Raw genomic sequence first — 21,448 nt, 5'->3', positions numbered from 1 at the left:
AAGTATTTTTTACGCAAGAATATTTTCTTTCCCAATGTTTTGCAGAGATGTGGAAAATGAGTCAGACAGCAATATTCGGCAGATCCAGCAAGAAGCTCACAGGGTGTTTCGATCTCGTCGACACATTAGCGAAGATTTGGAAACCACAGATAACCGGGATGGTGGTGATGTAAGCTATAAAAAAAATTGTTTCTAACTTTCCAGTGCAAGCACATTCAACGCATCCTGATACTAAGCACACAGTTTGAATTGCACCTTCAAAAGGCTGGTAATAGGTTAGTAGCTGAAGATAAGCCTGGATATATACTGCCCAACTAGGATGGCTACTAACTTTCCACCGAGTGAAAATGAAAGAAAAATTGATTGTGTAAGATCAATCAATTGTTGAAATTTTTTTAATGAAATTTAGTTGTGTTCTTTGAATGGAACAGTTTAAAAGTAAATATGGGTACGTACCAATATTTGGGTATGCCTATTATAATTATTTACACTCCATCTGAATGTTAGTGTGCGGTTATCTATGTACAAAAAAATCTGTGATGAGGCTTGTCAGCCTTAAGGTGTGAATTAAATGAGGACTTTTACTTTTTATGTAAAATTAAGAGTTACTTTTCCACATACCTTGGATAATAACCTGGCACCGGTAGAACTCGGCTTAGAAGGGGTGGTGGATATTTATGGGGGTGTTAAAATTGCCATGGTTAGCATATCCTCCTTTTTCAACATCTTGTATAGCAACCACGTTGTTTGCCAGACAAACGTTGCAGAAAGTCTGTTTCTAACCCACTTGACATAGCCGTCGTCATTTTAGTGAGTGCATGGACAGCAAGGAAACAACAAAGCTGCCCTACCAGAAAAAAGAGAGAAAATAAAGAACTTCCATCCATCTAGCGCCTTTATGACCTCATGACGTCCCAAAGGGCTTTACAGCCAATGAAATGTAGTCACCACTGTAATGTTGGAAACACAGCCAATTTGCACACAAGGTCCCACAAACAGCAATGTTATAATTACCTTATAAATCTGTATTAGTGATGTTGGTTGAGGGATAAATGTTGGCCAGGACACTGGGAGAACTCCCCTGCTCTTCTTAGAATAGTGCTGAGAGATCTTTTACAATCACCAGAGAGGGAAAATTGAACCTCGGCTTAAAGTCTCAACTGAAAGATGGCACCCCGTACAGTGCCGTAATCCCTCAGTATTGCGCTGAAGTATCAGCCTGGATTATGTGCTTAAGTCCTGAGCCAAGGCTAACAGAAAAGGGGGAAAAGAGACTGGAAAATCTCCAACTACTCTACCTCATAACCCCACCCCCCCTGCCCCGAACCATGCTTCTTGCAATATTCCATGAATAACTGGGACCTGATGGTTTGCATCTGAGGATGCCAGGGGAGGCTAGAGAACAAATAGCAGCAAAATTATAACAGAGGCTAAAGGGTGGCAAGTGTGACTTCTTTGGAAAAGAAGACACGGGTGATGTAGGCCAGTTTGTCTTGCTGCAGTGGTTGGTAAACTATCAAAATCTATAACACAGGAAGAAATTAATAAAGATTTTGAGAAATGGAAGTTAATTGAAGCCAAACAGCATGGATTTCTAAAAGGCAGGTCATGCTTTATTGAGTTCTTTTAAGAAATAACAGAGGTTTGATAAATTTAGTGGATGCATTTTCAAAATTTGACATGGTATCACATAAGAGACTTAGAAAATAGATATTGCCATATGGAATCAACAGAAATGTGACCATATAGTTAAAGGTAATTGGCGGGCAGAAAACAGAGGTTAAGTGTAAAAGCAAATTTTTGTACGAGAAATATTTCCATAGGGTATGTGTTGGAGTCTGTCTTTACCAATTGGGGAGAAAGTGTTAATATTTTCTGGTGTCAGCACATTGCAGGCATGGTGGCAAATTATGATGAGGTTTGTGGCAAAGATTGTGCAAGACTATGTTAGCATGATGGGCTGAGACCATTCAATGAAGAAAAATGTGAAGTAATACAGTCTGGAAATAAGAATACATTAAGAAAATACACCTTAACTATTAAAGGATAGAAATGGATGTGAGGAGTGAAGGGACCATAATGTGCAGGTACACGGGCCATTAATTGTAGCAAGAGAAGTAGATGAGACCCTAAAAATGATGAATAAAATAATTTGGTTTGTATTGAGGCTCGGAGTACAAAAGTTGTTTTGGCCCTTCCCCCCCCCCCCCCCTCCCCTTTTTTCTCTCCCACATGGCAGCTGTCTCTCATTCTGCCAGAACATTTCACACCTAATCTAGAGCCGTCTTTTGTCTCCACTAGTCCTATCACCATCTCATCTCGTTTTGAATACCTCTTAATGTCTCTTCACTTCTTTTGTTCTCTCCCAGCCCTGCCTTTCGATCTATTCCATTTCCTTTCCAGTTTTGAAAAAGGGTTAGACCCGAAACGTCGACTCTATTTTCTCTCCACAGATGTCGCCTGGCCTGCTGAGTTTTTCCAGCATTTTCTGTTGTAACATAGAAACATAGAAGATAGGAGCAGGAGTAGGCCATTCAGCCCTTCGAGCCTGCTCCGCCATTCAACGAGATCATGGTTGATCATCCAAACCCTAGCACCCGGTCCCTACACCGACAGCCATCCCACCCAAGCCCTATCCCCGTAACCCTGTAACCCCACATATTTAATCCCCCCTAACACTAAGGGTCAATTTTTTTTATCATGGCCAATCAACCTAACCCGCACATCTTTGGACTGTGGGAGGAAACCGGAGCACCCGGAGGAAACCCAGCATCTGCAGTATTTTGCTGTCGTACAAGATAATGTTGAACTTGTACAAGACTTTAGGCCAATGTTGGAGCAACTCCGTATAGTTTTGGGCATTAAAGGAAGAATACATAAAAGCTATGGAAGAGGTATAATGTGGAGTTATCGGAATGTAATGAAATATGAGTTATGGAGAGAGATTTGAGAAGTTGCGATTTTTTTCAATAGAGCTGCGAAGGTTATGGGGTGATCTCATGAGAGATCTTCAAGGCTGTGAAAGGTTATGGTGAGGTGAACAGTGGCCAATTGTTTCCTCTGACTGGCAAGATGGTAGCTAGAGACATTAGGATATATTTTAAATGTTCTCTTGGGTTGTGGGTGAAATTGGCATGGCAATATTACCCATCTCTTGTTGCCCTGAGGGTATTAAGCACCAAGTACATAGTGCAGGACTGAAGTCACATGTAGGCCAGATAACATCAGGTTGGTAAGATCCCTTCCCTGAAGGATACTAGTGAACCAGTTGGGTATTTATCACAATGCAATAACTTTGATGGTCACTTTTTCTGGCCCCAGCTCCCAAATTACCAGATTCACTGAATTCAATTTTGCAGCTTGCCACTGTGGAATTCGAACTCTCAACCTTTGGATTGCTAGTCCAGTACCACAATGGCAAGGCTACCATACTCAGCACAAAAATAGTTAGACTTACGTAGAGAATGATTAGAATGAGGAATTTGTTCCCACAAACCCATTGTCGAAGTACACTCCATAAATATTTTGAAAAGGAAATTGGATATTTGTTTGATAAAGAGGAATAGTAGAGAGTATGGGGAACGAGCCAAGGACTCCTTTGTAATTAATTTTTGGGATGTGGTCCTTGCTGGCAAGACCAGTATTTATTGTCCATCCCTAGTTGCCCTTCAGGTGGTGGGCCTTTTTGAACCACTGGCAGTCCCTGTGATAATGGTGACCCCACAGTAGTGTTGGTAGAGAATTCCAGGATTTTTACCCAGCAACGATGAAGGAACAACAATATGTGTCCAATTCACAATGATCTGTGGAGGGGAACTTGGAGGTGATGCTATTCCCATGCTGCTCTTGACCTTCTGGGTGGTGGAGATTGACCGTTTAGAAAGTGCTGTCAAAGAAGCCTTGGCGAGTTGCTGCATTTTATCCTGTAGATAGTATACGCTGCAGCTACGGTACGCCAATGGTGGAGAGGGTGCATACTTGGGCGAATGGATGAGGTGCCATTCAAGTGGACTGCTTTTTCCTGGATAGTGTCAAGCTTCTTGAGTTGTTGAAGCTGCACCCATCCAGGCAAGAGGAGAATAATCCATCACACTCCTGACTTGTGCATTGTAGGAGGTGGTGGTGGTGGGGCAGGCTTTGGAGAGTCAGGAGGCGATTCACTCACTGAAGAATACCCTGCCTCTTATCTGCTCTAACAGTCATGGCATTTACCTGGTGAAATTTGCAAGACTGAGATTGATAGATTTTTGTTAGGTAAGGCTATCAAGGGATAGGTGGGTAAATGAAGTTTGAGGACTTTGGAGGGGAATGGGAGGTTGGAGATGGATAGTAATTTGCAATGACATTGGGGTGATGGCAATTTTTAAAGGGAGGGAACAATACCTGAGGAAAAGGAACCATTTACAATGTCACCTAGCATGCATCCCAGAATAGCCTGAATCACGGCAGGATGATACCTCGTCATCAACTTTCCAAAGTCTAGGAGATCGTGACGGATCTTGTATTATATCCAGTAAGCTTACAAGGATTTATCTTCGACTCTTCCCACATTAGCACGCATTATGTATTAAAGTTGCCCTCTAGTTTGTAGGAAGTGATGGCTAGCTTATGGGAGTGATCTTTGACAGAGTAGAAGAAAAAAAAATCTTGATTATAACTAAAACCATAACACCCAGATGCCCCTCAGTGCCTCTTTAGATTCCCGTTAGAAACTGTGATACACTAATCAGCTGCAATAAGTTGCCTGATTTTTCTTCTCCCCACCCCTCCCAATTTCTGGAGGTCACCATATCTCTCTGCAACTTTCCCCAGCTCAGCATAGATCAAATCAGGAACTGAATCGATTGGGGATCAAACCTATACATTCTCACTGCATTGCTTTGAGTATTCGTGTTTTAAAGCTGAGTGCCACTCTGTCACAGTAATGACTTAGTGCTTATGGCTGAAAAAATGCTGTTATATAAAATGCTGTTGTTTGGACAGATATGTACTCTGTATAAGTGCGATGCAATTTTTCTTTAAAACGTATGCGCTCAGACACATATTTAGTTCTTTAAGAAAGTCACTTGGAAAATATAGACTATTTGTTGTAAGGAAATGGTGTTGATTTGTTTTGATGTGCAGCCATGGGAAACTATCTCTGAAGAATTGATTCTTGATGGTGATCAACTTTTCCAACCTTTGCCACCTCCTTCCACGCCACCAAGCACATCTGAGAGCAGTCCACCAGATCTCTCTGATGAACTCAATAGAAGATTGCAAGTGGCTGCAGAGTCGAATGGGGAACAAATTGGTCCACCTCCTGTGAGTATGACTGTTTCTGCAATAGTGATATGTTGCAACCTATTAAACCCTCATATCACCAGATTATTTACTCCATTTTTACTTTTTTGTGGTACTACTTGTTGAGCCACACAGCTCTCCTAATATAATTTCTCCTAGTCCTTTAATGGGCAGAAAATCAGGGTCTTTGCACCCATGATTTCCCATAACATGCTCCTTGCAAGTACCACTCCTGGCTGCAACCATCTCCATGTAATTTAATAGTATAGTGAATGATGTTGATAATTCTGCTCGAGTCTTTAATCATAACCTAAAGTGAACTTAATCAAAGTTGATTCAGTGTCTTTTTTCAGACCTTCAAAGTTAACTGCAGGCATGCATATGTTCATGTTCTCATTTTTGATATTACGCAGCTCTGAAGCTAATGGTACAGACCAAGTGTAATTAACATCAATATTTCTGTTTTATTTGAAAGCATTACTCTTTTGTAAAATAATTTGTAATGTCAAGAAACAGCCGTGGTATTGCATTACAAGTGCAACTTAAAGTAGTTTACAAATGTTTCATGAGCCACAAGAGTCTGACAGCCTTCAACACACTGCCAAATCAATATTTGCTTCTTCATGATGATGTACAGTTTTCTATTATTCAACTTGTGTGGGATTTCCTGTTTATTGTTGGAATTTGTCTTCTAACGCCACCATTTTGTAGCAGATTTTTCTGTGTGGCTCAACATCACATGACTGGGAGAGAGAGAGTGGTGTTAGACCGGAGTATAATGTGACCAATCTAAGTAGAACAAAGGATTTTACTGAACCACCTCACTTTTTATATACTGTGATTATTTCTGGTAAATGGTAATTTTAGCATTAGCTTATTGAATATAAAGGCAAGTGTCTTGATGGCCCAAGGAGGACCCAGGTTCAGTCCTAGTCAGCACTGATCTCAGCTGGGACAGAAGTAGGGCTGCTGCAAATACCCCTGAGTTATAAGTAAAATAAGCTAGGACATCCACTGCTGATCGTTGTGCAGTGGTTCTGATAGAAAGTGTGCAGATGGACATTGGATGAGGAGAGAATCAGACTTGGATGTGATATCCCCAATATTGGACCAGGTTTTGCTGTCAAAATAATGGTGAGGCTAATGATGCTCGCTGCCGTTTTGGTATAAATGGTACAGCAACTTCAAGCGAAGAGCAGATGCACGGTTAAATGTGAATGTCCAAAAGTTGCTGTCCCAGTTGCGCCGCTCCATCATTAACTTTGTGTAAACGGCATTTTGCAGTCTGCCTCATCATTGACACGCATTGAATGTCGTGAAGTTGCTGTAGTTGCACAGTAGACACAAACTAAACCCACCATTGCCTAAGGAGATACCCTGTTGGTTGCCCTGTTCATTCAGGCCCCAGATGCCCTGTTTCCCTCGCTGCACCGTTATCAACTCATGCTTTCAGCAGCTTTGTGGGCAAAATTGTTTTGAGCTGAATGATGCAGGAGCAAATCTAACTAACGGCAGATGCTGTTCGATGCCCTGCTACAGCAAAATCTGGCCCATTGTTTTTCGTGCCGACTTTCTCCTTTTCCCCTCCTCTGCTGACTGTTGACTTCTTGCTGGAGTAAAATTCCACAACTGCTGGGCACCTTCCAGCATGTCAGCAAAATGTTCATTGTTCCTGTATAAGCATTGATGGTAAGTATCAGCACGCAAGCTAGAATTTATTTTTGCCTAACATGCATGCATTTACTGCAGGAGCCACTGATCAGTAATCAGGAGCAGAAACGCTGCTAAATTCTGCATCCCCAATGCAAGGGTACTGATGCCAATTATTATACCTTTACCACTGCCCAGCTGAAATGGGACAACTCAGCACAGACTAGAAGTTAAACCTGGGACCCTCCTGGTCTTTATGGCTCAGGTATCTACTAAGGCGTTTAACACTGGTTAGGCTCGAAGTTGAAGTATCACCACTTGGGCAAGGCATTTGAGGGGCCAGATCCCAGTTTGAAACTGCACATTCAGGTGAGGGCGGAGCAACTTGTGAGGGATGAACAAAAAGGCCAGACTCTCTTCCTGTAGTGTCTTCTATAGAATACAGGCAGAACACCTCAGTGAAAATGGCTGTTTCTTGCATTCTACTTTTTCACCCTCCCAGTTAGTTCCCTTTTATTCGGGTTACAGTTCCAGCTACCCTCAAGTGCTTTGCTCAAATAGCAATTCTTCAAACATGAGTCTAAGTGGTCAGCCTACCTGCATTAGCTAGTGGAATTAAAGACGCATCTTGTCAATTGATAGTAAATAAACCACCAAATGATACTGACTGCATAACTATGAAGTAACTTGAGATTTTTGTATTAGAAATCGTATATTGGGAAGCACTTTAGAACAGCTGACACCTGAAACCTTTTTTTGAAGGTTTTGAAAGGTGAATTTGGTTATGCTGCCACAAACCTGTTTATAATTGTTTTCTTAATTCAAAGAGAGTGACTTGGGTTGCAGGGAGTAGTCATTTGTTACCACTCTGAAAACTCTGCTTCAATAGCTTAGAGCTAGTTCTGTGCTATCAATATTTACATCTGTGTTCATCTAAAGGTAAAATTAATGAATTATTCAAATCCACTTTCATTTATTAGCAGAAAGGTCTTGGTGGATCATTTATAGTAAGTGCAAGCTGAACAGAAGTCGAATGAAAAAGAACAGAAGATTGCAGATTTTCTTCACTTCTTGGTGTGGATTTAAGCTGTGCATGGATCACACACAAATCAGTCTGTCTACCTCCTTTTGATTTTGTGGTTGCAACACTTTAAATTTAGTACAGTCAAATACAATGATGCTGGAGAAAAATATGAAACCAGAATTTGCGGTTGGTATGCCGGCGTATTCCGAGAGTACGCCGTCATACCACCTTTGAAATGGACAGCAATTTGCTAAATCCCAAACTTGCGATCTTTCAAGTTCCAACTTGACAGATCATCCACACCAACACTGCACTGACATTGAAAACCTAATTGCTGGCACAGAGTTGGGCTACTTGCCCACCAACTGCCCAGCAATTGCATACAAAAATTTTACAGCTGGTGGAAGCAGGCACAGGGCCAGTATCCACAGCGTAAGGGGATACCAGAATCTTCATCTGATGCTTTATTACTGTATTGGAATGTAAAAAATTGCTTTTTTTCCCCAATTAGATTACATCCAGGCACACGTGAAGTTGTAGACCTTAGTGTCTCATTTAGGATGACCCGAGTGCCATTAAACTACTGGAATCTGCCTCCTCTTTTGGATTTATTTATTCTTTTCCTGTTTTTATTTCCTTTTATTCTTTCTCTGAGAAACCGTCAAAGATCAATTCTCCAAATATAAAGCTTTAAAGATCAGTTCTCCAAACGCATGTTGCTTCTGTTTCCTGATTGGAGCACCAGCCCACGTGATCCCAGGTACGCTCCCGCACACGCTGCGCCCCGGGATCTGTGGGCCATTCCACTGCCCTCTCACATGCAGCATCAAACAGTCGCGAAGGAGGGTCCCCATCAGGTAATCGTGCATTCTATCCGTTTGCCAACGTCACCAACCGCAAAATCCAGGCCATTGTGTCAATTGTGTGGACAGACAGGTCGGTTACAACTGAAGCAGTATTGTGGTTCATCAAAAAAAATGGTCTTAATAAAATTGACATGTTTTATGCTTCTCAGAGTGAATCTCTTGCAAGGATACGTTCCTATAGTGTGACAGATGGTGTTGGAGAACAAGCTCAAGCATCAATGGTAAATAATTTTGAGTAATAATTTCTGGTATTCCTCTTGGCTTTCTTGATTGCTTTCACTTTAGGACTTTCTTTCAAGACCTTGCTTTGACATTATTTAACCCTTTATACTGGCATTCTTTCTCTGTGACCTACTTCAGATGAAGCTAGAGAGCCACTCATCATCTCTGCCTGCTCAGAAGAGCTGTAAAAATTCTCTCAATAATGTATAAATTTAGATGTCCTTAACAAAGATTATTGCGCTTGACTTAATATAACTTGCAATGTTGTCCCTCGACTCGGAAACTTTGAACTGTTAGCTCTATAGAGACAAGAGAAGTTGTGAAACAAAGAAGAGTGGATATAAAAAGAGACAATACTGGGCAAATACAGGAGACTTTGTGATATCTGGCACTGACGGGACCGAGCTGTTGCCGTTAAATCAAAACTGCCGGACATGTTGAAACCTACGGAGATTTTCAGCTCCGTGTGAATCAACAAACCCTGTTGCTTAGCAACAGCTTCAAAACAGTCGGCTGCAGCTTAAAAGCGTCTCTAGCTGAAGCTGTTGCTTAGCTACAGACCTTGCAGAGCCTGACTGGGGGAAAAAAAAGCAACGAGAAGTAAAAATACTTATAGGAAACGGCTCCTGAATTTTGCCGGTAGATAGAGCTTTCCGGACTTTTAACCTCCGGATAAACCAAAGTTTCCTGTAGCTAGAAAGAAAATAGAACCAGGAGAGAAGAAGGAGAAGTGGCATTATTAGTTGGAAGATGTGGCAAATATGTTTTAAGGAGAACCATGGACTTCAGGGGTGGGAAAGAGTTGGGAAGGGAAAGGTGAAGGCAGCAATGCAACAAGATTCAAAAATGAGTTTTAAATAAAAGTAAAGAGCAGAAAAAACTCGAGTTAACCTTTGATATTTAAAAGGAAGAGGAAGAGAAAATACATGTGAAATGCATTTTTAAGATGGTTCCTGCAGAGGGGCACGAAATCTGTAAATCACAGATCATATTCTATTCTGTAAGCAGAACAGATGTTCTATGAGCAGAGGCCGTGTTGTAGCCAACAGATAAATATAAAAATCCTTTAAAGTGAGGCTGACTCATTGAAATTGAGAATCTGTCCTGGTCAGACTTTGTGGTGGAGCTGTCAGCTGAGACTCTGATCTGTTCTTCATTTTCCATGTCTGAAATATTACTTTTGTAACAAACTTGCATTGCAAATGTGGAGACCTATCTTCAATCATCTCCAAATCAATGTGTTATGGTAAAGCCAATTAATCAATGCCTATTTTTTCAGATAGATTCTTTAACTAGACTTTTTGAAACTGTGCTGTTGGATGACTTTTTGAGGTGGCAGCAAGGGGAAAAACATGGATTGGCCTGTTATCGCCTTAATTTTATTATAGTTCAGTGCAATGGCTTTACCTTCTACGGGTCTTTAATGCTAATCTGTAGATAATCTCACTCCAATGTAAAAAAAATGATATGCATCTTGAACTACTTGAGTTTTAAAGCAGGTTTGGGCCTGTATTGCCATAACACAATCTCCTTGACCATATCTGCAAGGGAAAAGCTTTGAAAGTTCCTCTGCTGAAAATTGCACTTTTTGTGTAAATTTCCCTATTTTCAAGGCAACTGGTGAAATTCTAGTGCCATCTTGGATGAGGGGATTAAATTGCCAATATTTTGAAAATGGATGGTGACCAGAGAAGTTTAACAAGTATGACCTACAATGACACCAAATGCAAATGACATGATTCATGAATTATGTCATCATGTGTTAACATAACAAAAAAAAACAAAATTTTTGCCACCCAAACTTTTTTGGAGTTGCCTAAATGTTAACTTCAGTGTGATTTTTGAGGAATGTAATTGCCATTGGAATATTCTCTTGAGTTGGCCCTGGAATTTACCATTTCTGTAATTCACCTCTGGCTTCAGCAAATTCAACACTTGGGTTGCTTCAGCATAACTATTTTGCAGGGGGAGAACTTTTCATTATGCACTTTCAGGCCTTTTGAGATGCTATGGAGCAAGGAGTGTGGAAATACAACAGCCATTAAATTTGTGGAAGTAGGAAACAGCATAGTGTCTGTTCCTTTGTAATAAGTAGAACAAAACAATCTGCCACGTAAAAAGGCAAGGGCAACAGGTGTATGGGAACACCACCACCTCCAAGTTCCCCTCCAAGTCAGACACAATACTGACTTGGATGTGTATTGCCACTCCTTCATCATCACTGCCTCAAAATACTGCATTCTCTACCTAACTGGATTGTGTGAACACCTTCACCATTACAGAGGTTCAAAAAGAAGGTCCACCAGCACAATCTCTGTGCAGCTAGGGATGGGCAATAGAAAATGCTAGAAAAACTCAGCAGGCCAGGCAAAATCCGTGGAGAGAGAAATAGAATCAACGTTTCAGGTCGAAACCCTTCCTGATGCAGTATTTGGCTATCGTACTAAGGATGGGCAATGGTGGCCTTGGCAGCGGCGCCCACATGCCAAGAATGATTTTTGTAAAGAAGTATTTTCTTTCTGCAGTTTTACTTTTTAACTCTTATTACCAAACTAGTTAAACTCTCATGGTATTGCACACAGGGAGTGAAGACTAGCTGTAGTCTTTAGTTGAAGCAGGCTTGGAGGAAGGAGGTGAAAGTAGGATGAAAGGGAGTGGGAAGGGGAAAGAGTAAGGTGTTGGAAGTAATTTATCCTTTACCCTTTGTGCAAAACAGTGCTTTTGGATATCCCCACCTGTTAAGTCTGTGGGTTGTATTATAAATAATCACAGACTCCACTGTTAACAAAATAAAACACGTCTTTACTATTCAGAGGCTCGGGCGATTCTGCCCTAGTTAACGTATCACAACCCTTATATACTGGTGTGGTCACTATCGGTATTACAGTATACATGAGCCAATAGATAGTGCCACCCTAAAGTCGTGCTCTTAAAGGCGAACGGTTACATTCTATAGTTCCCTTAAAGGTAAACGGTTACATACACAACACTCCTCCCTTCCTAGCTTATTACTTACAGAATCCCGTTAAACATACAATCTTCAACTTTATATAAACAGTTTGCAGATATACTCTCGATGGAGTCAACGTCATATAACAATTTACAGATATACTCTCAATGGAGTCAAAGTCATATAACAGTTTACAAACATACTCTCAGTGGAATCAGTTTACAGGTTCAGTCTCTGTGGGAACAGTTCATAAATTCAGTCTCTGGTATTAATTCGTTCCAGACAGCATCCTCCATAGCCTTTTTTTTTAACAGCTTGTACTTTCGTCCTGTTGAACCAGCAGTGCGGACTTATACAACCCACTGGCTGTCTTGATAAAGTCCCTGGATTTTTTTTTACAAATTTAGCACCTTTCGTAGTGTTCGGACTGAGGTAGTAGAAGTAATAATATTTTAAACAGTTATTATTTTCTGCTTCTTTTTCTTTTCTGCCTTTTTGAAACTCTCCGAGCTCTTTTCCCGGCTGCCATCTGTAGCGCCACCAACTCTCTATGTTCCTTAGACCTTAAGTGCTTCCTCAGGATTTCAGCACTTTGGGAGTTCCCATCACAATTTGGGCAGACCACATCCTCATAACATTCGGTGTCACTCAACAGGTCAAAACCCTTCTTCAAGCAATCATATTCATCCTGCTCTTCCTCGGATGTCTGCCCTTCCTTCCCTCCTGGCCTCATTTGTGCGTTCAATCCTTTCCCTCCCTTCAGGGATTTCGTTATCAGGCTATTTAATCCTTCTACTGAAGTAGCTGTTTCCCCATTCTCCTGTTCCACTGGACGTAATTCAGCGTACTCCTCCATTTCATCCATCATTTTCTCCAATGCTTTCATCTTCTCTTCCTCTTGTACTTTGGCTTCCAGTGCTTGGAGAAGTTGCGCCTCGATGCTCTCTAGCTCATGTTCAGGGCCCATTCCCAGTTGAAACTGTTCTTCAAGTCGGTCAACCTCGGTAATTGCCGCCTCATATTTGTCTTGGGCTTCCTTCCATATTTTTATGAGTTCTGCCATGTCTTTCACCTCTACATCCTCATCTATGTATGGAACTTCTACCGATGAGTCTGTCTTGGCCCTGAGCTCCTCAAGAATTTCCTGCAGCCTTTGGACTTCTTGCTCATGTTCAACCTTTAGTTGCTCATATACTTCCAACGAAACTAGCTTTTCGGAGGTTGCTGAGTTAACCCCCTCCAGAATTGTAGTCTGGGCCTGTTCATACTGTTTTTTCAACTTCTCGCACTCTGCTTGTAAGGAGTCGTAGAGAAGAACTGGAATAAAATCCTGGCTTCCTGAAGATTCCTCTTCATTTGTTTCTTTCGCAATTTCCTGTTGGAGTTCAGCCAAGGCTGCTATGCTATCTGCCTCTCGAAGTCTCACTGCCATCAACTCTTCTTTATTCTTGCAGTCCATCTCAGCCATTTCCCGTTTACTTTCATTTAACTGAGTGAGTAGTCCCTTATTTTGGGCTGAGAGATATTGCACCTTCTCATGTAGACCCTTGCACTCCTTCTCTGCTTGACATAGCTGATTACCGCTGATTTGGTTCTGCGTTTCAAGTTCCAACATCCTTTGCTTAGCTTCTTTCAGTTTCGCCCCTATAAGCTCCTCTTGCAACATGGCCACATTATTCTCATCAGGTAAAGAAGCGTTTCTCTTTTCCATGTCCAAGATTTGTTTCTGCATCTCCTTAAGAGCACCCTGTGATTCAACTTCTCTTAACTTTGCCTGCACTAGCTCCGTCTCTAATTGCAGAACAAAATCCTCAGTGCAGCGTGATTTGCCCTTCTGCTGTATCTCTAGATCCTGCAAATATTCTAACCCCTGAACATCATCAGGGAGATGTGATCGGTAATTGGTCACGATGGCTCTATGGTCGCTCTCTGCTTGAGCCAGTAGGTTCTGTTGTCTTTCCAGACTCTCCCATTCGGTGTCATAGAACTTTTTCATTGTTTTCATCTCTTGTACGAGGCGGTAACTTAATTGTTCTAATTGTTGTTGTACTTTGAAATAGCGTTGAGTTCGAGCCCGGTGTTCCTCCGTAATGCATATGTCTGTAGCTTGAACAGACTCAGAATTCTCTGTCTTTATGCACGCCATCGATTTTCCAACCTTAGTCTGTGAGTTAATGTTAACCTTGTTTTTCATACATAAGCTGGACTTATCGTCTTCCGGCTCAGAGTCTGAGCTGCTTGTCTGCACCGAGTCCTCACTCGTCATTGCTTGTCGGTAGTGCCATTCCATGTCTATTTTCTTGATCCACTCCCGTCCTAGAAGTGGTGGTCCTCCCTCAGGTAGTACGTACAAATTCATTCTTGGGTGTACTTTACCCCTATCTCTCACCTTGACTCTTATTTTCCCCATGGGGTATACGCGATGCCCCGTGTATGTCTGTAATACGAACTTGGTATTTCTTAAGGGTATGTGAGAGAATAGTCGGTGGTAGTCCTTTTGGTTGATGACTGATACAGCTGATCCCGTGTCCAGCTCCATTCGTACTTGGACTCCAGCTATTTTTAGTGTGACCCAGATCGTCTGTAGATCAGTTACTTTACCCACATTGTGGATTCTCAGACTATCCAACTCCTGGCTGTTTGGGTCTGAGTCTGAATTTTGTTCGTCTGAACTCTTTTCAGCCACCTGATGCACCTTGTTGTACTTTTCTTGTGGTGGTGGCTTCCTTTGTTTGTTGGTCTTCTTTCTGGACCTGCATACCTTCGCGATGTGACCCAGTTTGCCACATTTCCTGCACTCTTGATTCTTAAACCAGCACTGATTCTGGTCGTGCGTTGTCTTTCCACAACGGTAGCATTTGGAAATGCTTGCAGTCATTTGGTCCACCCCGAGTGCCGCCGCCTTTAGCTGCATTTCCGCCGTTCCTTTCACTGCGGCTTCGTGCGATGAAGCTATGAGGACAGCCCTGTCCAGTGTGAGGTCGTTTTCCTCCAGGAGTCGCTTCTGCGTTCCTTCTTTGGCCAAGCCGCATACGAACTTGTCCCGCAGCGCCTCTGTCAAATTCCCTCCAAGCTGGCAGTATTTCGCTAGCTTACGCAGTTCGACTAAGTATTCCGCATTGCTTTCATCTTGCCTCTGGGTTCTGGCGTAAAATTTAAATCGTTCAGCCAGTGATGCGCCATCAATTACTCAAAAGACTGAAGTTGAGCGAGTAACAATCAGGCTTTTATTAACTAAAGAATGAAGGTCTTGTCTCGAGTGGTCGACCCGTCCAGAATACTAAGGGACTGGGAGGTAGTCACTTATATACCTGGAATAGTGGGAGGAGTCAGCCGAGGCATGTCCAGACCTGTACCTAGTGGAATACACATACAGACACAGACAGGTATGACAGTGGTTTACCACATTCACCCCTTGTTTAAAAATGAGTCCGGCGTCGCTCATAAACGATGAGCCCCGGTCGCTATGGATATAGCTGGGGAAACCGAACAGGGTGAAGAGGCTGTTCAGACATTTAATGACCGTGGCACTGGTCATGTCCGGGCAGGGGAAAGCGAACGGGAACCGGGAGTACTCGTCAATGATGTTGAGGAAGTACACATTGCGGTCGGAGGAGGGGAGAGGCCCTTTAAAATCGACGCTCAGGCGTTCGAAAGGGCGAGTGGCTTTTATCAGGTGGGCTCTGTCTGGTCTATAAAAGTGCGGTTTGCACTCAGCGCAGACTTGGCAGTTCTTGGTCATGGTCCTGACCTCCTCAATGGAGTAAGGCAGGTTGCGGGCCTTGATGAAGTGGAAGAACCTGGTGACCCCCGGGTGGCAGAGGTCATTGTGGAGGGCCCTCAGCCTATCGATCTGCGCGCTGGCGCAGGTGCCACGCGATAGGGCATCTGGGGGTTCATTGAGCTTCCCAGGCCGGTACAAGATCTCGTAATTGTAGGTGGAAAGTTCGATTCTCCACCTCAAGATCTTGTCATTTTTGATTTTGCCCCTCTGCTTGTTGTTGAACATAAAAGCAACTGAACGCTGGTCAGTGAGCAGGGTAAATCGTTTTCCGGCCAGGTAGTGCCTCCAATGACGCACAGCCTCCACGATAGCCTGGGCCTCCTTCTCGACCGCGGAGTGTCTGGTCTCCGGGCCCTGGAGGGTTCGTGAGAAGAATGCCACAGGTCTCCCCGCCTGATTAAGGGTGGCGGCCAGAGCGAAGTCGGACGCATCGCTTTCCACCTGGAAGGGGATGGATTCGTCCACTGCGTGCATGGTGGCTTTGGCAATGTCTTCCTTGATACGGTGGAAGGCTAAGCGGGCCTCTGCCGTCACGGGAAAAGAGGTGGACTTGATCAGCGGACGGGCTTTGTCTGCATAGTAGGGGACCCACTGAGCGTAGTAGGAAAAAAACCCTAGGCACCTCTTCAGAGCTTTTAGGCAGTGGGGCAGTGGGAGTTCCATAAGGGGACGCATCCGGTCCGGGTCGGGACCGATGACCCCGTGTTCTACAACACAGCCAAGGATGGCGAGGCGGTCTGTGCGGAATATGCACTTCTCCTTGTTATATGTCAGGTTCAGGAGTTGGGCGGTGCGGAGGAATTTCTCGAGGTTTGCGTCATGGTCCTGCAAGTCATGGCCGCAGATGGTCACATTATCTAGGTAAGGGAAAGTGGCCTGCAGCTCGTTTTGATCGACCATCCGGTCCATCTCCCTTTGGAAGACGGAGACCCCGTTGGTAACGCCGAAGGGAACCCTAAGGAAGTGATAGAGGCGGCCGTTTGCCTCAAAAGCAGTATACTGGCGGTCTTCAGGGCTGATGGGGAGCTGGTGGTACGCTGATTTCAGGTCAATGGTCGAAAAGACGCGGTACTGCGCGATCTGGTTGACCATGTCAGCTATGCGGGGGAGTGGGTAGGCGTCCAGCAGGGTGTAGCGGTTTATTGTTTGGCTGTAGTCGATGACCAGGCGTTGTTTCTCGCCGGTCTTAACGACCACAACCTGGGCTCGCCAGGGGCTGGAGCTGCCCTCAATAATCCCCTCCTTCAGGAGCCGTTCCACTTCGGTTTTGATGAAAACCCTGTCCCCGGCACTGTATCGCCTGCTCTTTGTGGCGATGGGCTTACAGTCAGGGGTGAGGTTAGCAAACAGTGGGGGGGGTGGGACTCTGAGTGTGGAGAGGTTGCATCTAGTGCGCGGCGGGCAATTTGGAGGCTGCTGGCTGCGGACTGTGAGTGGGGGGAGGGGGCCACCGTACGCCATCGTAACGCTTTTGAGGTGGCACTGGAAATCCAACCCCAGTAGAACGGCAGCGCAGAGGTCGGGCAGGACCAGGAGTTTAAAATTATTGAACACAGTCCCGTCTACTACTAGTGTCACCACGCAGTAGCCGCCAATGTCCGCTGACTGGGACTCGGAGGCCATAGAAATCCGCTGGTGCGCAGGCAGGACTGGGAGAGAGCAACGCCGCACCGTGTCGGGGTGGATGAAGCTCTCTGTGCTCCCGGAGTCAAAAAGGCAGTTTATTGCATGGCCGTTTACCTTAACGTCCATTTTGGACCGAGCTAACTGGTGCGGTCTCGTTTGGTCCAGCGTCACAGAGGCCAGCGTAGGGGTCGGTGTGTCGCTGCGAGTATCAGATGGGTGGGGGTTGGCGGTCTGCTGCGTCCCGGCTGGTGTCCAAGATGGCGGCGCCCATGATTCCCATGTGGCTGGAGTCGTCCAAGATGGCTGCTGCTGCGGTGGTTCGCACATGGCTGGGGAGGCCCAAGATGGCGGCTCGCACGGCCCACACGCGGCGCTGCTGGCGTTCGGGGTGGCTTTGGCCTTGCAGACGCTGGCGTAGTGTCCCTTTTTCCCGCAGCCCGAGCAGGTTGCATTCTTCGCCGGGCAGCGCGCTCTGGGGTGTTTGGCCTGGCCACAGAAGTAGCATTTCTGGCCTTGGGATACTGCTGTCTGGCTTTGGGACACTGCTGCGGTAGTTGGGCCGTTGTTGGGCTGTGGCTGGGGTGGCACGGTGCTATGGGGCTGTCCTACCGTGTCCCAGGTTGTCGTTCCCCGCGGCGTCCACGGTGCAGAGGAGTAGGCATCCATGCCCCGGAAGGCTGCGTCCAGCGTTAGTGCGATGTCGGAGGCTTTGTCGAGGGTGAGGTCACTCTGCTCCAGCAGTCGCTGTCGGGTGTAGTTGGACCTGTGGCCCGCTACGAAGGCATCCCGGATCAGTTCCTCCGTGTACTTAGTGGGCGTTACCGCCTTACACCCACAGGCCCGGCCAAGCACGGACAGTGCTTGGAGGTATTCCTCAGTCGATTCCCCAGGTTGTTGCTTGCGACTCCCCAGAAGGTGCCTAGCGTATACTTCGTTCACAGGGCGCGTGTACTGGGTCTTGAGGAGCTGGAGGGCGGCTGTGTACGAGGTCGCATCCCGGATGACTGAGTACACTCGGTGGTTCACCTTGGAGATCAGGACAGACAGTTTGTCCGCATCCGTTTCGACCGCAGTGGAGGCAGTCAGGAATGTCTCGAAGCACGTAAGCCAGTGAGCAAACTTGGTGGAAGCGTCCGCTTCCCGACTGTCCAGGTCCAGGCATGCTGGTGTGAGGATCTTCTCCATTATAAAAAATTTAGTTAATAAAATTGATGCGCCATCAATTACTCAAAAGACTGAAGTTGAGCGAGTAACAATCAGGCTTTTATTAACTAAAGAATGAAGGTCTTGTCTCGAGTGGTCGACCCGTCCAGAATACTAAGGGACTGGGAGGTAGTCACTTATATACCTGGAATAGTGGGAGGAGTCAGCCGAGGCATGTCCAGACCTGTACCTAGTGGAATACACATACAGACACAGACAGGTATGACAGTGGTTTACCACAGCCAGTATCAACGGTGTGGGGTTCAAGTGATCCTTCAGCACTGCTACGATCTCTTCGAAGGTCTGGTCCACTGGTTTAACTGGTGCTATTAGATGTTTCAAAAGCCCGTATGTTTTTGCTCCCATCGAATTTAACAAAGTTATTGCCTTGTCGTCATCCTCAATGTCGTTGGCTACGCAATATATTTCTATGCGTTCCACATACGTGGCCCAGTCTTCTATTTCAGCATTAAAGTCATTAATATTTCCTCGCTTAGGCATCTTCTCTTTTCGAGTACAGTACAAGTATTACTTTACTTATTATTAATTTTCTTCTCTCTTCTTGAGAACACCACAAGTATTGCTGTACTTATACTTATTTTCCCTCTCTTCTTGAGAACACACCAGCCTTTCTGAAAAATCTTATTACTTTCCTGAAATTCTTAATAATTTCCAAGATGGCGGTTTCCCGCTTCTTCCTTCTTCTTCAGCGGTTTCCCCGCGAAAAATGGCGGCTTTCCCGCGCTTCTCGCTCTCCCCGCCCACTTCGATGGCGGTTTTCCCGCGCTTCTCGGCGCTCTCCGCCCACTTCAATGGCGGTTATCACCCGTTCCCCGACGCTGACTTTCAGCCCGAGTGCGGCCCTTATCAGCGGATGCGATCGATGGCCCGGCTGCGCCTCGCACTTGAAAGCGGCCTCTGGCTCACCCGCTCGCGCGGCTCTTGCTCGCTCCCTCCCGGGCTCTGGCTTACCCGCTCGCGCGTTTCACCGCGGCTCTTATCAGGGATTGCGATCGCCCTGTCTTTGCAGCCAACGCTGCGGCTTACCCACGAGGTTATGGAGGCTTCAGGGTCCTAATGCCTGTCGCTTCCAGCCTGTCGGTTCCAGACTGGTGAGGATTGAAACCTCTCTTCAACGTCCTGTCTTCGGACGAAGCCGCCGTGGAACAACTGCCGCAGGGTTCGAATCCCATCCTCGTCGCCAATGTTAAGTCTGTGGGTTGTATTATAAATAATCACAGACTCCACTGTTAACAAAATAAAACACGTCTTTACTATTCAGAGGCTCGGGCGATTCTGCCCTAGTTAACGTATCACAACCCTTATATACTGGTGTGGTCACTATCGGTATTACAGTATACATGAGCCAATAGATAGTGCCACCCTAAAGTAGTGCTCTTAAAGGCGAACGGTTACATTCTATAGTTCCCTTAAAGGTAAACGGTTACATACACAACACCACCAACAGAAATAGTTTCTATCTACCCTATTGAATCGCTTTATCATTTTAAAGACCTTGATTAAACCACCCCTCAGTCTTCTGAATGCAAACCAGGTTTCTGCAACCTGTCCTCACAATTTAGCCCTTTAATCCCTGGTATCATTCAAGTGATTCTGTGGTGGTTCCCCCTCTAAGGCCAATATTTCGTTCCTGAGATTCTGTGGGCAAAACTGAACGCAGGACTCCAGATGGGGTCTGACCAAGGCTGTGTGCTACTGAAGCATCACTTCCTCACTTTTGAATTCCAACCCTTGTGAGATAAAGGCTAACTTTCCATTAGCCTTTTAAAAATTTATTTTTGTACCTGCGCATTAGCTTTTACTGATGTGTGCACATGGACACCCTCCACAGCTCCTAGTCTCCCCATTAAGATCCAATTTGTCTTTCTCGGATGCAAAGTGGATGACTTCACACTTAGCCACATTGAGCTCCATCTGGCATAGTTTTGCCAACTTACCCAGTCTGGAACTGCAGGCAGATTCAAATCAAGCTTTTTGATGGGGAAACACACAAAGTCACAGGTTTTTGTCAATGAAAATGTAACAAAGGGCTGGGTGCTCTAAATGGGAAAGTCCCATTCCAGTGTTACCTACAGGCATCACAAACAATTAATAATGTAACAAGGGTGTAAACACAATTAACACGAATAAGAGGTGTTTACAGGTGATAGGACACACCAATTTAAAAAAAAATGTATAGATAATAAGTCTGTTGAAGAACGATATTGATTGTAGAAAACTATTGTCTCATATCCTCCATTGGGCTTCATTCACCATTTAGAAAATACCATTTTTACAGATTGGTGAAACCGAGTCCAGAGCAGTGTTTGTTTCAGTGTCTAGAAGGAAATGTAAATGTTAGTTAAATTTTATGCTTGGCTACATGTTGAGACGTTTTAGATTTTAAAATGTTCTTCCTCAATGGAAAAATTATCCTTGAGGCTCACAGGAATTGGTCAGAAACATTAAAAACCCAGTCTAGCCTTTTGCAGAGTTTTGGCCAGATGCAATTCCTAGTACAACCAGCCAGCTCATAAAACTATTGGGGCTGCTGTATTGGCTCCTGGGACAGTTTATGCCACAGTCGGTGAGAAATCTGATGTAGTACAAACATTTGCAATGTGTCTTTATGGGGGTGATGGACTTTTGCACTTTGTTATTGAGTCACAGAAAATAACTCAAAAGTTCTTGTTATGTTGTAGCTGATGTCATGTGTGTTGTGCACATACCAAAACGCTACTGAAAAACTTGCCAAACACTAAAGAGCCAATAATATCCTGTAAAACCAAGCATGTCAAGTCAATCCTTTTTTTAAATTTTACAAAATAGATCATCTTTAA

The 21,448-nt window shown here is 44.5% G+C and overlaps 1 protein-coding gene across 9 annotated transcripts in view; it reads left to right on the top strand.

The window, feature by feature from the left end:
* The window catches only part of nedd4l (NEDD4 like E3 ubiquitin protein ligase), a 577,353-nt gene that overhangs the window by 460,670 nt on the left and 95,235 nt on the right, over positions 1-21,448 (top strand). For all 9 annotated transcript variants that reach the window (XM_085974389.1, XM_085974354.1, XM_085974372.1 and 6 more), the window contains 3 exons: positions 46-169; positions 5,125-5,304; positions 8,973-9,044. In XM_085974389.1, coding sequence (XP_085830515.1) covers positions 46-169; positions 5,125-5,304; positions 8,973-9,044 — 376 coding nt within the window. The remainder of the gene's footprint in view (positions 1-45; positions 170-5,124; positions 5,305-8,972; positions 9,045-21,448) is intronic.

This window comes from Somniosus microcephalus, chromosome 2 (assembly GCF_052327205.1).
Source record: "Somniosus microcephalus isolate GS21.2 chromosome 2, FLI_Smic_1.0, whole genome shotgun sequence".
NCBI classification, from domain to species: Eukaryota; Metazoa; Chordata; class Chondrichthyes; order Squaliformes; family Somniosidae; genus Somniosus; species Somniosus microcephalus.
Note: the sequence above shows the minus strand (reverse complement) of the source record. Positions and strands in the feature narration are given on the sequence as shown.